General features: G+C 54.1%; 7 protein-coding genes and 1 non-coding gene across 8 annotated transcripts; 4 read left to right on the top strand and 4 right to left on the bottom strand.

Annotated features, from left to right (window-relative positions):
- Positions 1-1,527: 1,527 nt before the first annotated feature.
- Positions 1,528-4,284, top strand: W97_07149 (uncharacterized protein; the record flags this gene model as incomplete). The annotated part of the gene is made up of 1 exon (XM_007785129.1): positions 1,528-4,284. One exon carries the CDS (start codon positions 1,528-1,530, stop codon positions 4,282-4,284), a length of 2,757 nt encoding a protein of 918 aa, XP_007783319.1.
- A 2,036-nt stretch (positions 4,285-6,320) lies between these two features.
- On the top strand, positions 6,321-7,834 carry W97_07148 (uncharacterized protein; the record flags this gene model as incomplete). The annotated part of the gene is made up of 2 exons (XM_007785128.1): positions 6,321-6,541; positions 6,607-7,834. The coding sequence occupies 2 exons, from the start codon at positions 6,321-6,323 to the stop codon at positions 7,832-7,834; spliced, it is 1,449 nt and encodes a 482-aa protein (XP_007783318.1).
- A 640-nt stretch (positions 7,835-8,474) lies between these two features.
- Positions 8,475-9,392, top strand: W97_07147 (ATP synthase F1, delta subunit; the record flags this gene model as incomplete). Its single annotated transcript, XM_007785127.1, has 4 exons — positions 8,475-8,639; positions 8,743-9,060; positions 9,133-9,225; positions 9,279-9,392. The coding sequence occupies 4 exons, from the start codon at positions 8,475-8,477 to the stop codon at positions 9,390-9,392; spliced, it is 690 nt and encodes a 229-aa protein (XP_007783317.1).
- Positions 9,393-10,779: 1,387 nt separating this feature from the next.
- On the top strand, positions 10,780-12,151 carry W97_07146 (uncharacterized protein; the record flags this gene model as incomplete). Its single annotated transcript, XM_007785126.1, has 5 exons — positions 10,780-10,819; positions 10,895-11,112; positions 11,165-11,318; positions 11,427-11,756; positions 11,892-12,151. The coding sequence occupies 5 exons, from the start codon at positions 10,780-10,782 to the stop codon at positions 12,149-12,151; spliced, it is 1,002 nt and encodes a 333-aa protein (XP_007783316.1).
- A 639-nt stretch (positions 12,152-12,790) lies between these two features.
- W97_07145 (uncharacterized protein) lies at positions 12,791-13,168 on the bottom strand (the record flags this gene model as incomplete). Its single annotated transcript, XM_007785125.1, has 1 exon — positions 12,791-13,168. The coding sequence occupies one exon, from the start codon at positions 13,166-13,168 to the stop codon at positions 12,791-12,793; it is 378 nt and encodes a 125-aa protein (XP_007783315.1).
- A 930-nt stretch (positions 13,169-14,098) lies between these two features.
- Positions 14,099-14,214, bottom strand: W97_07144. Its single transcript, XR_552287.1, has one exon. It is a non-coding gene; the product is annotated as a 5S ribosomal RNA (ribosomal RNA).
- A 438-nt stretch (positions 14,215-14,652) lies between these two features.
- W97_07143 (uncharacterized protein) lies at positions 14,653-17,977 on the bottom strand (the record flags this gene model as incomplete). The annotated part of the gene is made up of 3 exons (XM_007785124.1): positions 14,653-16,212; positions 16,267-17,711; positions 17,860-17,977. The coding sequence occupies 3 exons, from the start codon at positions 17,975-17,977 to the stop codon at positions 14,653-14,655; spliced, it is 3,123 nt and encodes a 1,040-aa protein (XP_007783314.1).
- A 681-nt stretch (positions 17,978-18,658) lies between these two features.
- On the bottom strand, positions 18,659-19,433 carry W97_07142 (uncharacterized protein; the record flags this gene model as incomplete). Its single annotated transcript, XM_007785123.1, has 3 exons — positions 18,659-18,701; positions 18,757-19,292; positions 19,347-19,433. The coding sequence occupies 3 exons, from the start codon at positions 19,431-19,433 to the stop codon at positions 18,659-18,661; spliced, it is 666 nt and encodes a 221-aa protein (XP_007783313.1).
- Positions 19,434-19,964: the final 531 nt, after the last annotated feature.

Here is a 19,964-nt window from a genome sequence, read left to right as displayed (position 1 = left end):
CGACTCACAGCAACGTCTTGTTCTGAATGCTACAGCGATTCTCATGGCCGTTAAGCTTGTATATGATACACGCATCATGCCCGCCTCTACTCAGTCTTAACGAAGCAGAGACCCTCGTCCGTTTACCGCGTGCTACACCACCGTCCGAGCCGCAGTGTACTGCAGCGGACCACCGCCCGTTATAACACCATGGATCCACGACCACCACCCCACCCCTTTTCACGACCGCAAGATCGCCCACTCATACACAACCCGAACCACCAACCTATTTCTCAGCAGCCTCAACACCCCCCATATCCAAGCTTCGCGCCAAATGTATCTCAAGCTCCAGTTCACGTACCCTTCGCGGACCCCTTCCAACGCCGTGGCGACCCATTTATGCCAAACACACAACACCAGAGGCGAGCAAGCTATGGAATACCAGCTAGGGACACGATGGGTAGCGTACCGGCCGACAGGGCTCCAGTGCCAGGCGGCTGGGGACCTCCAACAGGTAGGCTGATCTAATCTCTTGTCCATTTTGTACAGTGCGATAGGTTGTTGCCTTGAGTGCTCGATCTGCGTATGCTGTAGAACATTGCAGAGCCGCGATCATGTTCTAGGTATCAAGCTTCGGCCAAGCGGTACCTTTTACTGGGCTCAGCGGGTCAGCTTGGCAAAATGTCTACGGCCTCAGCATGTTTGCAGTATCTGCTCGCAAGGCTCTCATACATCCGTGCTCTTTCTCTATGCATCTGCGTCGTTCTCTAGAGTCGTAGCCATCCTGTGCAGCAAGATAGGCTACGGTAGAGGCATGTTGGCTCCGGGATCATGCCCCAAGCTTGACGAGGCTACTGCCGATCGGCAAAGGAGCACTCCTTCTTACGGCGTTCCACATCCAGGTGGTCAAACCACCATCAGAAGACTTGCGACCTGCACGCATTCTCTTCACAACGATCTGAGTGCTTGCCGATCGCCTTCTCTCTTGCGCGGTAGCGGTGTGACACGACTGGTGCTAAGCTTCCGTATATACTTGTTCATGCGTGTTTCACAACTCTTGCTGTCCATTACCTGTCGGTGTTGCTCTTATCCTTCCTTCTTAACGGGTGTTATCATGTCGCCGTCATCCTGCTTCTCCACTCTCACCGTTTCTTGTCCCAGCGAACCGGACCCGCAGGCCGGGGTTCGGGACGCTAATGCAACGCGCCCCTGTCGCGCCAAGCTGTACCCATTCCAACGCCGAGACTAATCCTAACTTGGATCATCAGGGCCGCCGACATCACACGGCTTACTTCCTCATCATCAACAACCGCCCGGTCCACCACCGCCGCCTCAGGTGACTGCTCCGAACAACGCACCGAACCCAATGTCATATCCATATGACTCTACCCGTCGCCGCTCACTAGGCGGTGGCAGTCCGCCGCAGTTTTTTGCGGGTAAGTCCACTATCAGAGCATATTGCTTTTCTTGATGCGCATCCGTTGTAACTCGGTATACCAAATAGCGCAAGACGGGCCACCTCCGCCACCATCTTTTGGCGCTCGAAGCATGCCGCCTCCCTCTTCTCCGCAGCAACGAGATCCCGCGCTATCTTACAGCGGCGCACGGCCGCCTCCGCTACCATCCTTCAGCAATGGTCGCGATCTCCCAGGCCTGGGAGGAATCAACCGGCCCGGGAGCAGCATGTCCATCTCATCTCTCATTGGAGGTGAGGCGACTACTGCTCAGAGTGCAGCCCAGCAATCCCCTCCAAATGCTGTCAGGCCACTCTCACCGCCAATCAGGGGCATGCGTCCTCCGTCCCCACGGCGACGTCCTTCACTGGGCTCCCGAGTCGAGTTCGGGGCCTATAGGCGGGCTCAGACGCCCGAGATGCACTCGTCAGGCTCTGCGGCTAGACCGAATGACCTCTCTGCGTACGCTACCAGCTCTTCGCCTCGCTTGTTCGCAGGAGCGGGAGGCTCGCCCGACCAGGCACGCCACAGCTTCCCGCATGCGACTCATAACCATGGGGCACTAACCGCGCTGGGCGCTCGACCGTACCAATCGTCGCCCAGTGATCCAGATAACAAGGACTCAGACAATCGGACAGGACCTGCAGTGCCTCCAAGGCCAAATAGCCAGCCCGCGGCGCTTTTCGCGCCCCCACCAGAGTTAGGAGCGAGGGACAGGCTAGGGGCTCCTGTCTTTAGACACCCTTTCCTCGGGCCTTCAGCTGAAGACCGCGGAAGGATGTTGCAAGAGTCTCACCAGCAGACGTCCGGCGGTTCCGACCCAACTGATCGATCCTCACAGCAACGCCTTGACGGGGAACGGGCCACCCCAGCACAACCCCCGTTTCAATCCGCATTCGGACCTCCACAGGGACAGCAGCACCCGGCACCACAGAATGGACCGTCACAGCCGCCTTCGAGGACCTTTCTGGGCTGGCCACAGCTCCAAGATGCACGTCTGCGAGAAGCAAGTAAACCAGCGAGAGAGGAGTCTTCCGCATCGTCTAGGTCTGGCTTCTCTTCCCAGGTAGCCGGTAACCAAGGCCACGGAGTTCCTACAGGGCTCGGAGCGGACGCCCCAGGCCGTCAGCCGCATACCCTGGATCAATTGCGACAGCGACTAATGGGGCAGTATCCTGGTACTAGTCGTGACGGTGAACGGCGAACAGAGCCGCCACCGGCTTTGACTCCGCTAGGTGGCGCGAACAGCGTCCAGTCACGTGCCCCGTCGTTCGACCATCCCATCCGCCGACCGGGCGAGGACATGCAACTGCAACGGTCGCTGTTGGGTATCAGTCCTGAAGCCAGCCGTCGCACTGGCCGTGCCTCTCCGCTGCCTCAAGCTGTGCAAGGGGTGCAAGCCCAGCTTGTAGGTCCGAGTGGAGATCCCAACATTAAGAGCGAGTTTGGACGGATGTTTGGCGGCCTTGGCGGCCTTGGTAGCGCCCCCGGTGGCAACGGGACATCTACTCCATCTCGACAAAGTCCGATGCCACAGAATGGGGCGGAGTCCTTACCGCCATCCAATGACAGCGAAGGCGCGAGGATGGCTAGGACAGGATCTCAAGCTGGTAGAAGAGGCAGAAGAGTCAAAGACGAGGATGCTCTGGTTGGCAGTGAAAGTGGTGATGGCCGAGGTACCCCAGGGCTTGGAAGGGGAGGCTCGAAGAGGGCAAAGCATGCTCATCCGGCACATCACCATCATCATCATCCGCATAGCCATCAGTATTATATCAACCCTGTTGCCGCCTTCGGAAAGCTGACGGACAGCAGCCATCACCATCACCATCATAAGCCAGACGACGATCTTGCCATTGTCGGCGCTACTCAACCCGCCAACAACAATCCTTTTAGTACCCTGCGCTTCAACAATAACACTCCCCAAAACGTTGGCGGATCAGCTGCTCATCACCACCACCATCATCACCATCCGCCGCATCACCATCATCACGCGCCAAAAGCAACCCAGGCGCCCAGACCCTCGTCCCCAATGCCTACTAAAGCCGTCAACTCCCAACCCGTTGTCGACAGCGTCGCGCCCCTCCCTCGCGAACACTTGGGCAGCATGCTTTACACGACTTCTCTGAAAATGCCTCCCCTACCGGCTTACCGACTGGACTCAAAGTTCCAGTACGAGTCCCAGCATAAACCGATTCCAAACTTTGAGGGCAAAGAGAACTGCACCTACACCATCCGCGTGCCACGCTACTACCTCCAGCCCGATCAGCGCGAGGAGATCTGCCTCCGTCGCAATGTTTGGGGCACGGAGATCTACACCGACGACTCCGACCCCATTGCCGCCGCCATCCACGTGGGCTGGATTCGCGGCGAGTGGGGCGAGGACGTCGACCCGGATTATCTGCTTGAGCTCGCTACTGCTGCAGCCAACATCTCGAACAACAACAATCAGCCTGACGACATACCAGAAACAATGCTGGCGCCCTTGCCCTCTGGCCCTATCCTCCCACCTCCTAACACAGACCTTCACATCACGATCCTCGTACTTCCAAGGTTGGAGAAATATGCAGCGAGCACGCGCTTCGGCCTTCGGTCCCGTGCTTGGGGCGTCACAGATGCCGAGCACTCTGGCCTCAGCTTTAAGATTCTGAGGCTGGACTGGGTGGATGAGGCTAGCGGGACTAGGGGTGAGGAGCGGGGCGCGGAGGCTAGAAGGAAGAGGCTGCAGGCTGCGCTGAGTTTGGTAGAGATGTTTGGTGGAAGGAGCGGTGGGGGTGGAGGGAGGGATGAGGAAGCCGGGAGAGCGCGGAACGGAACCGGCGCGTTTGGAAGAGTGGCGCAGGCTGTCGCTTGAGGAAAGAACGAGGGCGTTCTATAATACAGTTTGAGAATTGCTGTGGTTGATTGCGCGGTCTGTCTCTTTGCGAAGAGGATAACACCAGAACGACGACGCGACCGGAAAAGGGAACGGCCCAGGGATGATATCTATTGCTTTATTCAAGGAATGACAAACGCGGAAAAGTATCGGGTAGTGTATCAGATAGTGTCTATAACAGTACATATCGTGGGAGCTGTAGTACGCAATTGCTGCTTGCAACACGTCCCGGTCGAGACTCACATGAAGCTGAGGAGCAAGAAGAAGGCGCTTCTTCCTCTTCACCTTGATTGTCTGCACGAGCGAGTCTTGGCTCAAGGTTTCCTGGCATCTACCTGAGCAAGTCAAACACTCTTTCCGGAGTCAGTCTCGTCTTGACAGCCTTCCTTCACTAGCACGAACACCGACCACGACAAACACTTCATCCTTCACGACATCCAGGATGAAGAGTTCGAAACTCGACGTTGCGGCTACAGATATGGATCCGCTGCTTGGCGACAGGGATGCGTTGCGGGAGGAACCGACGGCCCGCAGCATCACAATTTCAACTTCAACTTCACCTTCGACCGCGGACGCTGAGAAGGCATTTAGCATGGGTGCTGGGGAACTTATTGGCTTTGCGAAGATAGCGGGCTTTAGTGTTGATGATATGAGTCGCTTGATGAGAGAGCAGGTCATGCTGGTGTACCAGGATTTGTGGTGAGCTGGAAGTGGTCAACAGACCAGGGATGGAAGCGTTGGTGGGCGCTACGTGGTGACAATCAATTGCTTGAGGATGACATTCCAAGGGCTGAGTGAGGTTGGTATGGTTTATCTGTTTTTGTTATGCCGTATGTCGGGATCCACTTCCATGAGCTTGTCTGTCACATTAGGGCCAGGCGGTAATGGGTCAACAATTTCTTCAGGACTGAGCGTTTCATAGTCGTTGCACTTCCATGTCAGGTTTCACTCTGCTCTGCTGGACTGGGTGACGTTCATTCTGCATCTTCGAGCGAGGGTGGTCAAGGGTTCTGATCAGCATGCTGCACATTATCGACTTCCGTTTTATGAACGGGGCGGTACTGGGCCTGATGGGAATGGAAGTTGGATGGTGCATCTGGTGGGGGATATGGAGAATTGAATGGAGCTAGAGCGTAAGACAACCCCTACAGCATCCACCAGAACCGGACCGCTGACATTGACGATAGTCCTTCAGCGCAAGGCCGGGTTCTTCTTCTATCTAATCTCATCGTTGAGTACACCAGAAGGCGTTCGGAAGGTGTTCACGTGGACAAGAGAAAGTCCAACATCCGGCTCGAAAACACAAACAGGAGGCGTGCTTCACTTTTATTAGAAGTACTGGGTATTTTCGTAGTCATATGTTGTTCATACCGTTCTGCTTTAAGTTCATCTTCAACCGTGTCTTGTGAATCGAATTTTCCGGCGGGTGGTTGTGGCAGGAGAAGCCTTGTCCGAGATAAGATCATGCTCTCAGCCCTATGCGGTGCAAAACCTTCAAGATGAAGCGGACAGGACGGTTACAGTCGGCAAGACTCCATCATTTCGAAGCCGAGGATGCTGTCCCTCGGTTCACCCTCCTGTGCATTTCCTGATAAACGAGCTGTGGCTGGACCATTTCCTTCAATCTGCGTGCTCGGATGCATCAGCTCGGACCGCTTCACAACGCCGCCTTTGGAGATGATACTGAAGCATCGACCTATTTGCCCGTCACGTCATCATCTTGTCGACGAACGCACGACTTATCTCGCTTGCCCAGCCCCCTTCTTTCTGCCATATTTCGCTCATTTCGCACACAGCTTTTCCATGTCAATCTCATCTTTCGCACCACGCCTTCGTACACAATCGTTGCTTCAACACCTAAACGTTCTTCAATTGCACGCATTCGCTCAGCTTTGTTCGCTCTCACTACACTCTCCGCGTCCGCCCGATCTAAGTTGCGTCCGAAGGATTTCCTGAGAGGTACCCGGGCTGCAAATTCCGCTTAACTCCAATTCGTCTCCAGACACGAAGACACCATGCCGTGCGACGACCTCACCCACAATCACGTCTGGCCAACTAGCGGCAATCTCACAATCTACCATTGTGAGAAGTACTGCGGCTACTGCTCAGGACAGAGCAAGGCCGATGGAAAATTCGCTCAGACGAGCCACCTGCGTGCGCACGTCAAGACCAAGCACATCAAGCACTTCAAGGACGTGAAGGTTCTGCCTGGTGTCATGGGGAAGGACGGCAAGTTGTAAGTCGAACTTTCACGTGAGAGACTTGAACGACAGTGAGCTAACCTTCATTGCTACATCACAGTGGCGGTAGATCTAAGACCGAATCTCCGTCGCGTCGCTCAAGGAAGAAGAAAGCTCGCCGGGCGAGGCAGCAATCTCTCGAAGACTCCGATTCTTCCGACTTCAAGTTCGAATCTCCATCAACTGAGCCAAGGACACCACCTCAGGCTTTCACACATCGCACCAATGCGATGACTTTCGGTGGCGGCGAGGATATCGTTACGCCTGGCCCTTCTCACTCATTCGTCCCAGCCTCTGCACCGCCCGTGATGCAGAGCTCCAGACTGCTGCAAGGTGCAATCAATGCCACTATGCAGTCTTCCTTTGGTCCTCGTCATGGCCCCCGAGGTATCCAAGGTCAGTTCGCGCAAAATCTCGGAAACAACGTCAATCAATATTACCCAGATCTGTTCACGTCGGGCTTGCCTTCAGCTCCAGCTCAACATCACCAGCAAAATTCTATGCGAGGCTTCGCCCCCTTGTATCCTCAGCAAGACCACATGCGCTCTTTACTCAGCGCCCATACAAGCAACGGAGCGATAAACTTCCGAGCGCCCAGTTTCAACACGCGCTTCATTCCCATGCCCGAGAACCAGTTGGAGGATCCTTTCGTCGGCCCAAGCAGCTCGCCAGAAGACATCGACTACCTCCGGACAGTCTTCACGCCTCGTGGGGGGTATGCGGGTTCCGACATTGGCGCGCTTCCCGAATCTCCCCTAGCAAGCCGGAGCCGCAGCTTCGATGGATTTCCTACTCAGCAGAATTTCTCCCCCGTCACCTTCAGATCGACACGCAGCTTCGGCGACATGCCGCTCTCCAATGACTGGGAAGATCATCTCACGAATCCAATGGACATGGGAATCACCGATGCTAGCATGCAGAACACTCCCCTTCCCCCGAGGCTAGTAGCAAGGGTTAATCCGGCCACAGTCTTTCGGACGGGCATGTTCGAACTCGTTGACGAGATGAGCGGAACGACTGAGATTGCCACGTTCCTTCCGCGGCCGGAAGGTGGATCCAGTTCGGCACAAGACTTCTTCCGTGCGACGCTTCGAGGCTTTTACAATGCCGCAGTTGTCACGGGGTTCACTGATGAGGAAGCCACATCCTTGATGGCCGCCGAGCTCGAGGCTCTTAGACAAGGTGCTGCGACGACTGCGATGACTCCGACCGAGGCGGATGACGATGAGGATGATCCGCTCACCATCTCTGTACGCGAGTCTGTCGAAGAGGGTTCGCCCTTTGCTTGAACGAAGACGTCTCACCGCGGAGGAGTTGCACATTGGAGGAATTGAAATTACGAGTCGACCGGTGGAACACTCTGGGATTTCTTAAATTGCACGAGCTTCTCTTTGTTGTCATGATGCCCCTTCCTCACTTTTCGTATGAAGTATCATATCATATCACTGCGGATGCACCAAGTGATGAGCTTTTCCTTCTACGTTCAAGATGCAGGACGCTCCCAACATCAGCTGGATGGGGATGGACTATTATGTCTTCGGCATCGAACCCTCATTGGGCTTTGCTGCGCTGTAGCTGGATCCTTACCTGCGAGTACTTCGGCGTTAGGTCTGCTTTATACCCTGGCTGCTCTCTCGAATCACTTGAACGGCGTGGATCTGCTACGCCCACTCAGATAGCCTCTTGCATAGAATAACCTTCATAATAACTGAACAAACCGGAATCGACTTCGTTCCGCTTGCAGATGTGAGCATCTCAGATAACCTCCAAGATTGACCCTCATCACTTCGCGAAAGTCGAGGCGCGCCGCCAAGCCCATCCCAAGTCACGTGAATCCCTGCACCGATTCCTCATCGGCAACCACCAACAATGTCATTCCAGCTCCACCTCACGCAATAAACCAACAATCCCTCTCTACTCCCCGACAAGATGTTCACCGGTCGGATAGTCGCCCAAGCCGCCCGGTCTGCAGCTCCTCGCGCCTCAATCGCTCCTCGCGCAGCCATCCGGAGCTACGCTCAAGCTGCGAACTCCGCCTCGACGAGGCCCCCGGTACCGCTTTATGGCGTCGATGGCACGTATGCCAGTGCTTTGGTACGCTGCAGCAGCTTCATAGCACCGCTCTCATGCCATCTTCTCCCCCCGCGGAGCCTTACACGGCACTTGGAGTTCATGACGCTGACAGCAACGACAACAGTACACCGCGGCCGCCAAATCCTCCGCCCTCGACCCGACAGCCAGGGCGCTGGATACACTGAACAACGTCTTCAAGAAGGACGCCAAGCTGCAGGCCGTCCTGTCCGCCCCGACGCTGACCGTCGACGACAAGAAGCAGATCGTCGCCGAGCTGCAGAAGCACATTGGCGGCGCGGACAAGGGGGACGTTGTCAAGAACTTTTTGGCGACGCTCGCTGAGAATAACCGCTTGAGCATCCTGCAGAGCGTGTGTGAGAAGTTTGCGGTGCTTATGGGGGCGCAGAGGGGGGAGGTTGAGTTGACGGTTACGAGTGCTGCGGTAGGTTGGGCGTGCAGTGGATGAAGCATCGGAGAGGGAAGTTGTGATGATAAAGAGGCTAATGGGGTACAGCCGCTTGACAACAAGGTTCTGAGGCAGTTGGAGAATGCGATCTCCAAGTCGCAGTACGTGGGCCAGGGCAAGAAGCTCAAGGTTGTGCCAAAGGTATGTCCATCACCGAGGTAGCGCACCTGCATGACACTCTGACGCTACCCCAGGTGAACCCCGATATCCGAGGAGGTCTCATTGTCGAGATCGGCGATCGGACTATCGATCTCAGCGTTTCGTCGAAAATGGCCAGGATGAACAAGCTCCTCAAGGATACTCTGTAAATATGTCTTTCTGTCTCTTGTTACTGCAGGATGGAGAGACTCTCCTTATACAATGTAGATAGGTGGAAGTTTCAGTGCTATGTTTCTTTCCAAATCGTGTGAGTACTGCTACCAGATGCACTGCCAGGAGCGTAAATTTTAGAAACGTTTGCGCACCTGCAATGTAAGCACTACCAGCGACCGAAGATGGAATGCAGATACCATCGGCGGTTGAGGGTACACAGTTCGTGCTTAACAATCCTGCCGCATATTCTCTCATCGTTTCACGATATCTGCACGCGCGGGTTCCTCTATGTACTCTATATAGACCTACACTTTCTGGGATCCAGTGTTGAAACGCTAGATGAACGCCAAGAGTACAGAATGAAATCATTCGGTCAGTGTAAATGTTGTTCCTGACTGATGATGCTCCGTGTCGATTTAAGGGAATCCGCGGCCGAGTCGTAGAATTGTGCGATCTTGGGCTCGATCTTGGGCTTGATCCCAGCCGTGTCCCAATCCCATTTGTAATCCCATTCATCAAGTGACATAGCAACAAGCGGTAATAACATAACTTAATAGGGGGGTCTTAGGGGGGCCCGTGCCCACTCCCCCTGGTCTATGTTACACCCCACGGGGGCATTGCTAAGAACCGCGATGCATGGGGACCCCCGGCGGAGGAACAGTTCTCCCGTTTTATTTCCTTTTGAAAACTAAAGCTCTCTCCTGAACTGCTCTATCCTTTCGTGTGGCGTCTGGTTTCATGCCTTGAACTTGAAAATAGCTTCTGTTTTGCACTAACTAACGAAAAAGATGGAGAGTTGTCCTCGACGGGGTGTTGTCCCGAACCAAGCTCCTATTGGATAAAAAACCAATCTGTCAGCCGGAGAAGCCCGGATTTCCATAGAAATCTATGGATCATTGCTTAAAGCAGCATAACTTGCTTATTCATCTATATTAGTCTTCAATCTCTAATTAACTGTGAACCGGCGATTTAAGCGCATTACGGTCTCTATTTTTAACTATGGAGCGCTCATACCATTGGGTGGAGAGCGTAATGTTCTGATTATTAAGCGAGGACAAGACACTATCGGGGTCAACTCTACGTCCAATACGTTATGAGTCTTTTCCATCATGCTTCTTCGTACCTGCTCCGTAACGTATGACCGTCTCGTGAACGTTGCGACTGATTTGTCAGCAGCGCATTCGTGGGTGAGAAATTATGGGTTTGGCGGTTGTAACATGGCTTCTGCAACGACTATATCTATAGAGCCATCCTAATATTTACTTTCCTCTCATCAGGCGAGTCAGTAACCACATAGGCAAGTCGCGTCAATTTATTAAAGTCAGCGATCAAGCCAAGTCACATCATCTCAAAAACACAATTCTGTGGCTCATAGTCTTTACAATGTCCTCGCAGAAACTCATCACCGTCTTTGGCGCCACTGGTACGGAGATGCTCCCAGACCCACTACCCAACAGCGCCTGATTTCTCTGACACTGACGCCGGAGCCATCCCACAGGTGCGCAAGGCAGCGCAGTCGTCAAATCCCTCATACAGAGCAAGAATGCTGCCTTCAAAGTCCGAGGCATCACCAGGAACACCGAGTCCGCAGCAGCAAAGGAGCTCGCGAATCTCGGGGTGGAGGTTATTCAAGCCAATGGCTTCAACAAGGCCGAGATGGTCAAGGCTTTCAATGGAAGCTGGGGCGCTTTTGTCAACACGAACGCGAACGATCCCGTAAGTCTTGCACAGATCGTCCGAGCAAGCGACGCTCTACTCACATGTCCAGGCCTTGGACGGTCCGACCGGCCCAACCGACCTCGACCTAGGCAAGACCATTGTCGACGCCGCCGCTGAAGCCGGCGTCCAGCATTTCATTTACAGCTCGTTCGCATCCGCGTCTAAGATGACAAACGGCGCAATAACGGTTCCTGAGTTCGACAGTAATCCCATCCCCCAAAAGAACCCTCACATACACAAACAACCACATCTCGCATTCCCTTGTCCCTTCTAAGGAAGAATAACACCCGCTGACACCACCTCACCGGCAGGGAAAAACGCAGTCGAAGCCCACGCGCGCACCAAAAACTTCAAGGCCTTCGCCGCCGTCATCGCCGGCTGGTACATGGAGAACTATCTCGACAAGGCCTTCGCCGCCTTCTTCGGCGGCTTCCCCTGGACGGAGGACGCGGCAGGCTACCTGACGTTTAGCTCGCCGCTGTGGGGCGGGAAGGAGGGCGTGCCGTTCGTCAGCATCAGCGAGGACTTTGGCGACGTCGTGCACGGCATCTTCCTGCAGCCGGAGCGGTGGGACGGGAAAGTTGTGCAGGTTGTTAGCGACCCGATGGGGTGGGGGGACGCTGTGGGGATTTATGAGAAAGGTGGCGTATACATTTACATCCCCCCCAGCCTTCTTTTTTTTCTCCCCAGACAAGAAGCAACCAACCAACCATACCTTTCCCTTTCTCGATCTTCCTGGTTTGCAGTAAAGCAGAGCTGACACCACCCCACTTCAGTAACCGGCAAAAAATCCCGCTTCACCCCCCTACCCTCCTGGAAAGATTTCAATGACCAAGGTGTCAAGACTGGCATGGGGACCAAGCTGATATTCGGCTACGCACAGATGACCGGAGGCCAGGTTTACGGGGCGCCGACGGACACTAGCGCGGCGCGGGAGCTGAAGAACGTCGCCGCCGAGGCCAAGGGCGTGCCGAGCGAGGACGCGGAGCTGATGACCATCGAAAGGTTCTTCAGGGAGAATTTTGCCCAGGTGTGAGGGGTTGATGTAGTGCCGCTGGTGTGCTAGTGTGCTAGCCAGATCTTGGGAATATATTAGTGTAGAACACTATAGATAATACCACTTCCGCCCACGTGATTAAGGCTAGAACACGTTAGAATTATAGCCATAGTAGTATAAGAAGCTAGTAAGTGTCACGGTACGGCTACGGTGGTGGTTTTAGCCGGACCTTTAGTATTCAGTATCTTAGTTATTCCGCGGTCACGTAATGCCACACTAGGGTTTTAATTGCGCCCTACTCGTAACTTTTTTAATTCTTATACCTTATCTTATAAATTAGTTTAATTATCAGCTTCTAGCTTCTTTATATTAAGCCTTAACTCCTTATAATATCATAAGAGACTAACCTATTACATATATATATTCTATACTTTATTTTAGTTTCAAGATAACTAATTTAACTAATTTATTAATATAGAGCATTTCTATAGTGCTAGCGATTCTATAGCCACGCATATCAACATCAGGAATCTTGCGCGCCTGCGCTGTAAGCACTACCAGCAACTAACAAGAAAGTGCAAAACATCATCCCCCATTAAGGGCATAGATCCTTTCCGCATCCCTGCTGAACCAATCAATCCAGAAGCCGCAAGCCCCACCGCCATTTCAAAGCTAGAGCTAGTCCTCCTGCTCCTCCTCGTCTTCCATCTCTCCTGGCTCCATGTCAAGATGAGCTGTGACCTCCCCGTCGCCGATGTCTTCATCAGCGGACTTTAGCGCTTTCCCTTCAGGCGTAAGGGGCATCTGTTGAAGAACCCTCCCGAAGAACTGCTCCATATCCTCAATTTGGCCTATAGCCCAAAACGGACCAGCTGCATGACGGACAATATCCTTCTGCCATCCCTCGCGTCTGTACCTGTGGCGACGGAGAACACTAGTGACGAAATGGAAATGGAGGTATCTCAGCGCTGGGCGATTCGAGCCGCAAAATTGCAGCTCCGGGTCCTTGTGGATTGCTCTCCAGTCTATATACCCTGAGGCGGGATTTCCGACCATGCTGGTGTGTGAAGTGTCATCGAGGAATATCAGCTTAAGCCTTCTGTTGTTCGGATCGCTGACGTCCGCCGGCACGATTGCCACCTGTGCGCGATCGAAAGCGTGCTTAATGTCCTGGTGTAGGGATAGTCCGTCCTTGATGCTGAAGGTGTGTGTTTTCGGCCTCCGTGGATCGTCAAGGAGATGCTGCGTAGGCTCGCCGAAGAGACGTATAGCTTACCGATTTGGAAAAGAAGCCCGCACAATGTGCGCTGTTTTCATCAAGGCACGCGAGTGACAGAATTCGCTGGACTCGTAAACCACCGGACTTACAACTCACGCCTAAATCACCGAAATCTTTTAGATTTATCACGTCTCTAGAGATCTTTACTCTAGCCATCCTACCTCCAGATATAGCTTGCACATGTTTATATGGCAGCATACCATGATAGATTACGCCTATTCATGACCTCCCTAAGCTGACTGAAGACCTATCTGTTTTTGGAGTCCAGCAATTTCTGTCACCCAGATGGGTGGGTGTCCGTTCATCGACGTAAAGATTATCAGGCGAGAACCAGAAGCGGAGCTGCTTTTACTGCTCAGATATTTTGTGGTTGCCAGTGTTATGTCAAAGTGTCCGACCCTAAAAGGCACAGCACTGCAAGGTATCGAAACAACTAAAACCGCGTTCAAGCCGCTAGAGCCTCACTTCTACATTCTTAGCCCCTACGGTCAAGCACCGATATTGTTGGCCTGCGTGTATTACACATAACAGCTCTTCGACCGAGCCTTAAAAATCATCGTGCGATTAGCCGGGACACCTGATCTGCCTGTCACAAGGTGAGGTAACCATGTTTCAAGGCGCACAACCAACCGAAACTTGAAGGTATAAGCCATTCTAGGGACAGGACCGGCCCCAGAAGGCCAAAAAAGAAGGCAAAAACAGGACAAAACGTACAGCAGTAGGTATTCGCTAGTGGTCACCCACCTAACTACTAATCTACCGATTCAAAGCTTGATTGCAGGAGAGCGGACGGGATCCGATGTTTTCTTTGATCTATGGCCGTACGTGAGAGCAAACGGTGAAGTATTTGGTTTATATTCTCGAAACAACTCGACCCTTGGAGATGGGCATTGGCGCTGGTAGAAGAGGTGGGAATCTATAGTTGAGCCAACGTTTGTGCTAGAACTGATGGCAATTTTGGGGTCGCTTAAGCAAAACGGCACGCTAGCATTCTGATTACAAACACCGAGACAGGTTTCAGTCGCACTACTGTATAGTTAAAGCTATAGTTGCAGTACAAACAGTGGCATTTAGCCTTACTCTTCATACTCCTGGTAGTAGCATGTACAGAAGACTGGCAAGGAGCCCAACACCAACACACTGCCCAGAGTATCATACAGCATAGCATCGTAACGGACCTTTTATGCGTGGGCGTCATCCCGACTATGTATCCCAGCCCCAGCCTCAAGACCCATGAACGCCAATCCCCTCATGTTCCCATTTACTCCCCCTTAAGAAACACCCTCCTCGTCGACCCCGCCTTGCCCAGATCCCTGAACTCCCCACCACCGCCGCCATTATCCAGCTTCCGCGCCTTATCCATCATCCCCTCAACCCACTCCAATTTCTCCCCACTCAAATCCAACTTCCTAGCCGACAGCCCTCCAAGCCCAACATCCTGGCCTCTACTCCCCGTGCGTCCCGAGTCCGTCGTCGAGGGCTCCGAAACCGGAAACGCCGGACTCTTCGGCGTCGACGAGACCTGTTCCGTCGATGCTCTCGCCACGGACGCAAAACCCATGACGCCGTTCGGCGGCGGCGGCGGCGTATACGTCGGTGCCGCGCCGCTTGGGGAGCTGAACTTCGCGATCCTGGCACCGATGCCCGACGGCATGGTTGGCGTGCTCACCCCCGGTGTTCCGGTGCTTGGTAAACCATGCAACTCGAGCCGTCCCTCCGAAACCGTGCGCCTGCCGTGATGTTCGGCGTACTGCCTGAGATACTCCCCCAGATCAGCCCACCCGCCACCGACGCGCACCATGAGCCTCTCGCCGTTCTCGCCGACGCGCCGGATGAAGAGCTTGATGGGCTTGTCCTTGCCGGCCTGCGTGAGGTGGTACAGTCGGATCTCCGAGTCCGGGTCGCCGCGTCTGCGGACGCCGCGCGGGTCTTCGTTCTTGACGGGGGAGAGCGTCAGCGACGGTTGCTTGCTTGGCCGCGCGGCGCTGGGGGGTGAGGAGGGGCGGCTGTAGGATGCCGCGCGTGGCGAGCTTTCTTCAAGCGGCTCTGCCTCGGCCCCGGACATGAGGCGAATTGGTGCACGGATCAGGGTTATGATTCTGTGGATTTGTTGCTCGAGGTCGAGGACTGGTTCGGCCTTGCTTGCTGGGGACGACTGGGCTTGCTCGTCGGCGTGAAGCTCGTCTGCATCCAGACAAGCTTGGGAAGACCTCTGCGGCGGCCACTGTGGCCTCAAGTCTTCCTTCCGCCGGCGCTTCGCCATGGCGGAGTTCAGGGGAGGATGGGGCATTCGGGCAACCTGACGATTAGTTACCTGCCGGATAGTTGGTGAATCTTCGACACGACGGGAGGGCGTTGCTGGTGGTGAGGCAGTCGCGGACGAGGTTGCAGAGAAGGCAGGGCTTGACGGGATGCTCTCAGGGGTCTGTGGTCGTGGCGACTGGGCTTGAGCGGCAGGCGATGGAGACAACTCGTCTTCGATCGTCCCAATTGTTCCGGAGGATGCCGAGTCTTCGTACTCGTCGTCATACACTGAGAACTCCTGGACCGGCGAAGGAAAAGATGGCTCATCCCTCATCATCCCCGAACGCTGGGACGACGTAGACGAACGGCGCATCAAATAGCTTTCTAGCCGTTCAGCAGAAGCTTGAGACGCTTGGTGATACTGGCTTGCGCTCGAGCGCCGTCGTTCTAAGCCATCCTCAGACGTATCAATCCCGTACTCAGGACTCTGAGTTTCGCGGTCTCGGACCGACTGATGCTGAGGAAGCGAACATGCAGACGATGTACTACTGGTCCTTCGAATGGTGACGCTTTTGACCTGATATCAAGTTTAGTCTAATAAAAGAACCTATTGGGGTAAAGAACAGCATACCTGTGAACGAGGAATGGACTCGATCGAGGTTATGGAAGCTCTCTTCATCATCGTCTCGACAGGTCGATGAAGCGATGGAAGCCATGATGACGTCCCACTTGTATTCTCCCCGAAACTACTCATGGTCGATGGCTGTGTGGCGGAGTTAGGCGTGAGCTTCAATCGAGTGGTTGGACTTGCGGGCAGAACGATGGAATCGCTACCAACGATGTTTTCGGATAATGGACTGCCTGGTTTCCCCGGCTGGCTCGGCGTCGTATTTGGGAGTTCTCTTCTGTCTCCTACATGGGAGTTCATCAGAGAGCCAATAGTGTGCCCTTCAGCGCTTGCGTCGAGTTGGGCAGCATTCTCGAAGAAGCCACCGTTAAGCATCCCAATGGGCGATGGGTGGACAAGCTCGATAGATGGAACCCGCGCAAACAGCTCTGTTGGAGGCAACGAGGGCCGATCCGTACCCTGCAACGAAGCTACAGTGGGCTTCTTTCGCTGTTCGGAGGCCACTTTCATCTCAACCTCGAGAACGCGTCGCTGAGACACGACGGTCCATTTCGCGTAGTCGGCTTCAAGGCCCTCGAAGTTGTCAATCCAAGCATCCGGTATCGTGTCTTCACGACCTTCGAGCTGGTCCAGCATCCTGTCTAGCCGCTCCCCAAGACCGCCGACTTTGTCTTGCAAGACTGTTCGAATGGACTGGAGTGCTTCTGCCCAGCGAGTCGAGGAGTCGCCTGTATCATTGGCATCAGCTGGCATACGCATAGCGTCCCAGGCTAGCTGCAAAGCGGTCCTCGAAGTTTTGAGTTCCTTCAAATATCCCGGGACCTCACGAAGTACCGCCAGACGTAAAGTCCATGCATCCACCGATTGATTGAGCTGTGAGAGGTGCGGCAGGGCTTGGAGTAGCGTCTTTGTAATCAGTAGCGACACATCATCGAGTAACGTCAGAGCGGGGTGTTTCTCGCTGTAGCTTGAGGATGGCCTAGATCTGTTTTGACCGTGCATCTGAAGTACAAGGTCCTTAAGCTCGTCCAGCTCAAGGTCTTCCAGCTGAATTGCGATATCCCGAAGTCGTTCCTCGTACGCCTCGACCTGCGTGGATGGCAGGGAACCCCAGTATCTCAGTCCGCCGGCTGTATTGGCTGCTCCATTGCGCGCCTGCATGCCATTGGCATGGTTCTCCGTGCTCTTCTGGGAGTTCCCATGCTCCTCATCTTCCGGAGGCTCGAATGTACCCGCCCAACCCCATTGTTCTATCTCGGCGCACCACGCCCTGAGCTCAGCTGCCGCTTCTGCAACTCTGACACCGAGGGCCTTTTCTGCGGCGGTAGCGGCGTTGATATTCGAACATAGGCTGGCTTCCTCCTCATCGTCTGCTAAATCTGACGAAGCGTTGTCGGTGAAGATACACAAGGCTGTCGAGGGAGATGTGTCGCGGAGGAACTCAAGGCCTAGTAGTAGTGTCAGCTGCAAGCAATGAGATAGGACAAGTTTGATCGTTAGTTCGGTGCAGTGCTGTTTGCGCCGCCGGTACAGAAGCAGAAGCATTACAATGAAACTTTCCGCAAAGGTAATCCAGGAGAGCCGTATCCTACTCACTTGTGCCGTTGGCTGATCCGTCGTCGTGGGATTGTTTCCGAGCGGGTTTGGTGGGTGATACAGCCTCCTGTAAGCCGATCCGGCTCCCGAAGAATGCGGCGTCGGATGTACGTGCCATTAAGCTCTCTCTCTCACACCAAAGTGGACAGGCGAATATGTACAAAGAAGACGCAAGACGACAAGAAGGGTGCACGCTGCCGCCGATGCTGGTGTTGTTTGTTTGACTGCGCGGCGGTTGGTGTCGGGTATCAATATCAAAGCTGCAACATGGATGACATCGTGGGGAACTTCGCTGGGAGCTTCTGATGCCGATCCACCGACCCTAGTCAGGCACCAAGGCCATAGGTCCTTGGTGACAGCCCAGTGCTCTTGACTCCTAACATAATCCAAAGTCTTTCTTGCAGCATGGCTGCTCTACGCTTAAACAGTCGAAAGGCACGACAGTACACTTGCAATACTTGTACTGTTACTGAAGTGCCCGAAGTCTAAAATCCGCCTTACCGCCCAATACTTAGCATCTACTCATGTATGCACTATCCAAAGAGTACGCAGCGCTGAATTTGGCCCTCAAAAATGGCATTCCCGCCGTCATGTGTGGCTTGAATCTACTTAGTATCGTGAACGAGGCCACAGAGTCTATGGAGCCTCGCTCTTGCTCTATCTTCATCATCCTCGGGTCCATCCCCTTAAGCGTGAACCGTAGCCTCATCATCCCCGATAGCAGGCCAAGCTGTGGCGCTTCGTCGAAGAGCAAGGAACCGCTAGAGGGTCCCTCGCCCAGCCCTTTGTGGACGCAACCTCAATGCTTCTGCTTCGCCTTCTCCCGTACCAGTGCATCAAACCTGCAAAACGCCGTCAATCCAACAATTCTTCAACACTTCATGAGGGAGACTCCACCTCTGCAACGACCCATAGCCCTCAATGAAACACGACCCCATCCACATCCACCAAAGCCTGCTTAGCAGCGGCACAGAATGCCTCCCCAACCTCCTCACCATGACCACCACCTCGGCCGCATGAATCCCGACCATCAGCCACAGCACCGCCGGCTGGATGCCCGCAAAGTAGCTCGAGCCCGGAACGTGCTTCAGCAGGTAGTCATACACCACCGAGCCGGGGAGGACGTTGCCACGCCGGGAAAACACGACATAGGTGAACAGACAGAGCCCGAAAACGACAGCGTGAAACCCCTTGGGAGAGCGATACTCCTTGACCGTGACCTCGCTCCTCCCGAGCCCGGCGATGGCCTCCCTGTCCATCTGGACGACGCGCTCGCGGGCTTCCTTTAGGGACGAGAGCGGCGGGTCGAGGGGGATGGTGTACAGCGCGCCGCCGCATCTTACGTGCAGGCTGTTGAGGTCCATTTTTTCTAAGCGAGCGTTGCGGGCGGAGAAGGAGGAGAGGCCTTTGTAGTGCTCCAGATAGCGGATTACCTCACGCGCGGGTTAGGATGTCGTGGTAAGGAGGGACATGATGATATTGGGTACCGAGTCTCTGTGGTCGGCGTTCATGTGTGTGACGATGCGCTGCTGCATCGCTCGCTCTTTCTCATCGGCGGGGGTCGATGGATCCATCTTGATTGAGATCTATAGCGTCTCTATATGTCTGGGTTGATTTCGGAGTGTGCAAATGATGAGTCTAACTGGGAAGATATCGGAACGGTGACGGATTGGTAAAATAACAGGAAAGATGACTGACGGGAACCGAATTTAGATAATACAACAGTTCTATCTTTACCCGAACACTGCAATCTAGATAATGAGGCTCGTTGGCAAAGAACGGTGTATCTACAGTCTTGATTACAGATCTGAAAGAGTTGACGGCCCTTCGTCGTGGGTTGTCACGTGCATGCATCAACCACCACGAAGTCACTGATCGCCCATCCGGACTACAGCCAACTGTGTTCAGGGATTCTTCACCTGCAAAGCGACTGTTACAGGTAGATCTCGATAAAAGGTTGACTCAAAAGTCACATTAACGAGAATATATATTACATGGTCAATGGAGATGATTGCGGTTGCAGCCAGTTTGTCCAGCAGTTATTGCAGTATGTTCGACGTTCAGTAAAGTGAGGTAAGATACACTCTACACGAGGGGCGTTATTC

This window comes from Coniosporium apollinis (genome assembly GCF_000281105.1).
Source record: "Coniosporium apollinis CBS 100218 chromosome Unknown supercont1.39, whole genome shotgun sequence".
Classification (NCBI taxonomy): Eukaryota; Fungi; Ascomycota; class Dothideomycetes; genus Coniosporium; species Coniosporium apollinis.
Note: the sequence above shows the minus strand (reverse complement) of the source record. Positions and strands in the feature narration are given on the sequence as shown.